General features: G+C 37.0%; 1 protein-coding gene across 2 annotated transcripts in view; it reads right to left on the bottom strand.

Annotated features, from left to right (window-relative positions):
• Positions 1 to 5,621, bottom strand: part of LOC108746411 (phosphatidylinositol 3-kinase regulatory subunit alpha) — a 71,558-nt gene that overhangs the window by 9,756 nt on the left and 56,181 nt on the right. For both annotated transcript variants that reach the window (XM_018483167.1, XM_018483166.1), the window contains 2 exons: positions 1,262 to 1,562; positions 717 to 815 (listed from right to left, as the gene is read on the bottom strand). In XM_018483167.1, coding sequence (XP_018338669.1) covers positions 717 to 815; positions 1,262 to 1,562 — 400 coding nt within the window. The remainder of the gene's footprint in view (positions 1 to 716; positions 816 to 1,261; positions 1,563 to 5,621) is intronic.

Raw genomic sequence — 5,621 nt, 5'->3', positions numbered from 1 at the left:
ATAATATATTTTAAACTTTTTTAATAATACATATATATCACGAAATATAAAATCTTACAAAAGATAAAATCTCTCTTAACATCAATTCCTCCCGAAAACCGTTACTCTGGAAACGAATATACTTTAATGTTTTGTATACGGAAATGCGAATGTTGACAGAGAGTTGCGGAAGTACAATCGCAACGATCGAATCGGAATAAATTCAATCTGCTGAAATACTGTAGACTACCGTATTTTTGCAACGTCACACATCCATGGGTATTAATTTTTGCGAAGTATAGAACGCATTGCAAAGCGAGCAAAACCCATATTGAAACTCGTATCTCTCGGTTAAGGATCATTAAATGCCAACAAGTGAGGCGACTCCTACACGACCGCGACGCGGAGGGATTTCAATGGAAGAAAGCCGTCAGCCATGAGGTGCAAGCCTCCGTAAAATGATTCAGGTTATCATAACGAGGTGCGAGCGGCCAGGCGCCAGGACGGGCGTCCTTGCCGTCAACTTCGTAACTCGAATACGATATCGCCACGCAGCTGGTTACGATGCTAGCAATCGTGTTTCTGACGCAATGTCTCTCCCGCCTTTGAAGAGACAACTAAATTTTTCAGCGTCTTTCCGTGTTCTATACATTAGAGACACGATGAAGGATTAATGGGCGGTGCCACGCTGTAAAATTTGCAACGGCGACTGTGGCAATCCGAGCGACGTGACTTACCTGAAGTAAACCTGCTGATACGATTGTCCGAGTCGACCGATATGCAATTGGAAGGTAAACCCGTCGCTGAACACGTCCTGTGAGAGACCAGCCCGCAATCTGCGCAACGTAGAAAATTCGCGAGATCAACAACGTGAAAAACGCACATAGTTTCCTTTTTTTTTTCCAGTTCACTTGTACTGGTTTCAGAATTTTATTTAAAGCGATTGTCATGCAAGAATAAACACGAATGTTAAATATTTAACGATGATGGAATTGGACTCTCATATAAAAATCTTTACTGGTTATGTAATTTTTGAAAGATATACATGTTATAAATTCATTAAGAACGATCATTAATCTAAAGAATTAATTAGGAATAGAGCGATATAATTTGTAATTCAAGAGCGCTAAGGAAGTCGGCGAATACGAAGGAATTAAAATACACATAAAGTGATTCAATCGAGCTCTTTCGCACGTCACCAGTAAAGTTCAATTTATTCAAAAAGATACCCAGCGGATTAGGATTTAACAAAGGTCGACGTCGATAAAGGACGGAAACGTACCTTGGCAGAGGAAGCCCTGATGTAAGAGGCCCCTGAGGTATTTATGGCATTTGCCGCACTTCTCCAACACGCTGAAGCTGTGCGGCACGAGGTTGTGCGCGTTATTGGCCAGGTTGTTGCCCGAATAGTTGACTCCGAGGGAACAGGCCGATTCGACGGCGACGCTGGATGTCGGCGTCGTCGTGTTGAGCGTCGAAACCATCGTCTCCATCGCCACCGGAGGCGGTGGCAACGTTTTGCAGAGTTCCTCGATGCACACCAAAATGTTCCTCTGATGAAATTCATCTTTTATACCCATATTCTGCAACAAGAAATCATACGACGATGTCTCGTATGCACTCGAATGGAGAAAGACACACCGATCCGGTTCTTTTAAGACATGTTACGGTTTGAATTTAATCTTCTCGCGACGACGACGGAACTCCAAATAGAAAAAAAAAAACGTTGCAACGAGAAATAAAATGCTAATCTAATGAAAGAACGATATTCTGCTTCTTATATTTAAATGTTTAATTTTACTTGCATGATTTGAATAAATAAATATATTATCATAAATGATAATTTCAAATATTAAAATATATGTTTAATGATTTTATATCAATGTCTTTCACGGAAATTTTTGATGAATCATTATAACTTATCATAATGACTCTCCATAATGAAGGCGCTAATTCTATAATATATAGCAGACTACCAAAAGACATTTTAAACACGCCCAAAGAATGTTCTCAAAACATTGGATAAAACGAGCTGTGTGGGATTGGTTTAGAAAATAAAACTATTCCAAAATCTGTTCCATAAAAAAAAAATTCCTCAAATCATTGAATATTATTATAAATATTCAATGAAAGAAAAAGTAAAATTAAAGCATGAGAATAATGTTTGCAAAATTTGAATTCCAATAAATTCAAAAATATTACTATTCTTGTAGTATTATATTGTAACAGTATGTATGTAATGTATTGCAATAAATATTCTATTAAGATTCTATAATATAAAAGCTGTAAAATGATGATTTTTCGACTTGAAGACACAACTTCAGACATGTAACTTTTCATCGATTTAACGTCGTTCGCGTCACAGAAAATAGCGGGGTCCTTCGGGACCAATTCTACAGAATCACGGACCGAAAGAGACTCTTTCGCCGCGCTGACGGTGAAAACGTGCGAGTATGACAGTTGTAAATCTGCTAGAATGTAGCACAAGTTAAGATCGCGACGGCGCGACTATAAAGAGCGGGTATATAACGCGTGACAAAGTCAAGCGTGGAGACAGTTACACAGTGACTAATGAGGGAAAATAATATTCTTGTCATAAATAACCCAGGCGCTAACAAGAGTTCAACGTTTCGGAGATAGCGGACCGATTAAGATCCACTGGCCCACTTTTTCGCCAAACGGAAATCATCGTCTGGTCATTCACCAACAGAATAATTTTGCCAGTTCTTCAAAATGCTTCGCCTCTGATATCGCGATATCACCGCAAAATTTTATAAAAAATTAAATTAGTCGTGATTTTTCGATGCGATCGTTTAAGGATATCTGAAAGCATTGCCAAAAATATAAAATATTTCATAGATTATTCTATTATTAAGTCTGAGTATCTGTGCAAAAATTTAAGCTCAATCTTCTTACTGATTTGAAAGTTAATTAATTATTTTGTTCCCCTTGATTTTTTTTTTGTAAAATCGCATTTTTAAAGCAAAAGTACTTATTTGCAAATCTGAAGTCATAGCATACGAATTAAATTAAATTTGTTATATATACACGTACTAATAAATATTCGTACAAAAGTTCATTCGGATCTATTCATTCATTTAAAAGTTACATGCCTAAAACCAACAAAATATGGTCATTTTGCTGCATAAAGTTATTGTAAGTCAACTTATTTATTCTGTTTTTTTTTTTTACAGTTATCACAAGGCGTATTTATGACAAGAGACAAACATTTTTTCGCTAATACTTTTAGACACAAAAATGTTTGTCTTGTCATATTATATAAAACATTCCTTAAAATATTCGTTTCAATCAATTTTTTAGTGTTTTTTTTTTTTTTTTTTTTTTTTAATGAATATAATTCAATAGTAACAGACAGCTTCGGATTCTCAATTGAGGGAGTTTCAATTTTCTTAATTCTTAAGGAAGTGTTCTTTCATCGTTGGCTATAAGAAAAAATTAATCGGTACCGCACACCGCAGAATACAGTTTGCATTTTATTCCGTAATTATATTATTATATGTACGCCGCACGCTTTTTATGTGTTTTTAAGTTAGTACCCAGTATTGGTATATGACCTGTTCAACAAATTTACTGCAAGTTTCAGACTTTCTGAGTTCAGCCCCACTGAGCGGAGATCGCTCGCGATCGTTCGCGTTATAAATTATAGCGTGCCGCCTCCCTTTTCGCGAACGAAGCCGCGGAAAATACTCTCTAAGAATGGCGAATATCGCAAAAAGAGCGAAAAGGGGAGAGATAATTCGCGGGTACCGCAGCGGTAAATCAGTCAAGAGGGACGTTGAGGAGTCGGGAGCGCCGCGCTCGTAAAAGGGGTGAACACACGCCGCGAACGGGCGATCGTAATTTATACGCGTCGTTACGACCCTCTCGCTCGCTCTCTTTCTCTGCGTTCTCTCTCCCAGCAGGCATCTCGTTTTCCCTAGAGCACGGCCAAGGCAACAGGTGTCGGGTGTGCACCGCTGCACAATACCTGCACACCGGCGCTCGGCGAAGAGGTATAATGCACCCCGCGGTTCGCGAGTTTGCGATGCGAGTCGCATTCGCGTAATGGAGACCTTCGAGAGAACCCGAAAGGCTTTTGTCATCCGTTACAGTCACTTCAATTGCGAATCCGTATCTCTGTTGCGGAGAATACGTCATACCGCATGTTAATGGCTTGGATCGGTGTCTTTGATTGTCCAGGAATGCCACTTGTAGAATGTCGACAGTAGCTGCTCGACGTGTCGTTTCGCATATTTTAAATATTATAATAAAGAAAGAAGAGAGGAAAAAAAAAAGAGTATTACGCTGGAGGAAAATTAAATATCTAAAATGCCGAAAAACATCGGCATAAAGACAGGATAGCGTAAATTTAAAATAATTCTCCTTTAAAAAAACAATAAAAAAATACATGTATATATACGCTGCTCTATATAATTATGTCTATCATTAAATATTCCTTGAGAGAACATCGACTTCAAAGCGGCTAATTAAAAAAATTGCTAATTATAGCTAAAACAAATGTGATAATTATAGAATAGAGAGAGCTTATACAAAAACTGTAAATATAATCACAACTAAAACATAACTCTCATTCGTTCGTACGAAGTAAAATGATGAAAATTCCGTATTTCTACGTTTCTTAGCGTCCACCTCTCGTGAAACATGCAAATGTGTTAAGAACTCGTCAAATGTGCTAACAAGCCGCTCGCGATTATAAAGATGAGAGTTAAAAATGTTCGCAACCTTCGTGTGATGTAGAATGATATATCAGTGAGTTGCATATTTGTTGCTGAGCGCGCTTGAAGAGATAATCGTCGAGCGATTAATCGCGCGTTAATCACGCTATCTTAATCGACCTATGTCGATTCAATATCGATGCGATCGTGAATAGATCCAGGAAGTCGTCTGTTAATATTGCCCTGCTGAATTACTTGATTGCAGCTTTCTTTCCGTTCGCGTCGTAATTTAAATTCCCCGCATTTATGCTACAAAATTCACGTTACAAGCATGACGCGAACAGGCTTGATCAGAGCATTGTTTTAACGCATCTGATTAAGAAAATTATGTTTTTCGTCTGCTGTAACACTAATTTACAAATTTTGATTAATTTTTAATACAAGAAAAGGGAACAATTCTTTTAATGTATTTTTGTGCGCTAAATTTGAATCTATCACCAAACAAATTCCATCAAGTCAAAGTTTTGAAATATAGCATGTCAATTTTAAAATGTATCAATTTTTAAGATGCAATAGATATATCATTTCTTTCCGAATTTAGGTGCGATTAAAGGTCCTATAACAGAGTTTGGCAACAACAAACTTTTGAACAGCCCATTATTATTGTCAGCTTCAGTAATTTAGAATGAGAAAGATAGTATAAGTTAAAATGAGATATAAAAAAGATAATATATATCGCACCCTTTTTCGCTCTGGTTTTGATAAAATTGTTTGTGGCCAGACTCTGTTATAAGATTTCTAGATGCGACGAGTGAACAAAATGAATATTTTCACCAGGATTTAATGATAATTGAGAAATGTTATTATTACCGATATTAGGATAAGGACATGGCAATTATTGCTATAGATTCTAATACGTGAAATCGATTTGAAGTCATATAAAACAACAAAAGTTAATCTTTCAAC

This window comes from Trachymyrmex septentrionalis, unplaced genomic scaffold (assembly GCF_001594115.1).
Source record: "Trachymyrmex septentrionalis isolate Tsep2-gDNA-1 unplaced genomic scaffold, Tsep1.0 scaffold17, whole genome shotgun sequence".
Taxonomy (NCBI): Eukaryota; Metazoa; Arthropoda; class Insecta; order Hymenoptera; family Formicidae; genus Trachymyrmex; species Trachymyrmex septentrionalis.
Note: the sequence above shows the minus strand (reverse complement) of the source record. Positions and strands in the feature narration are given on the sequence as shown.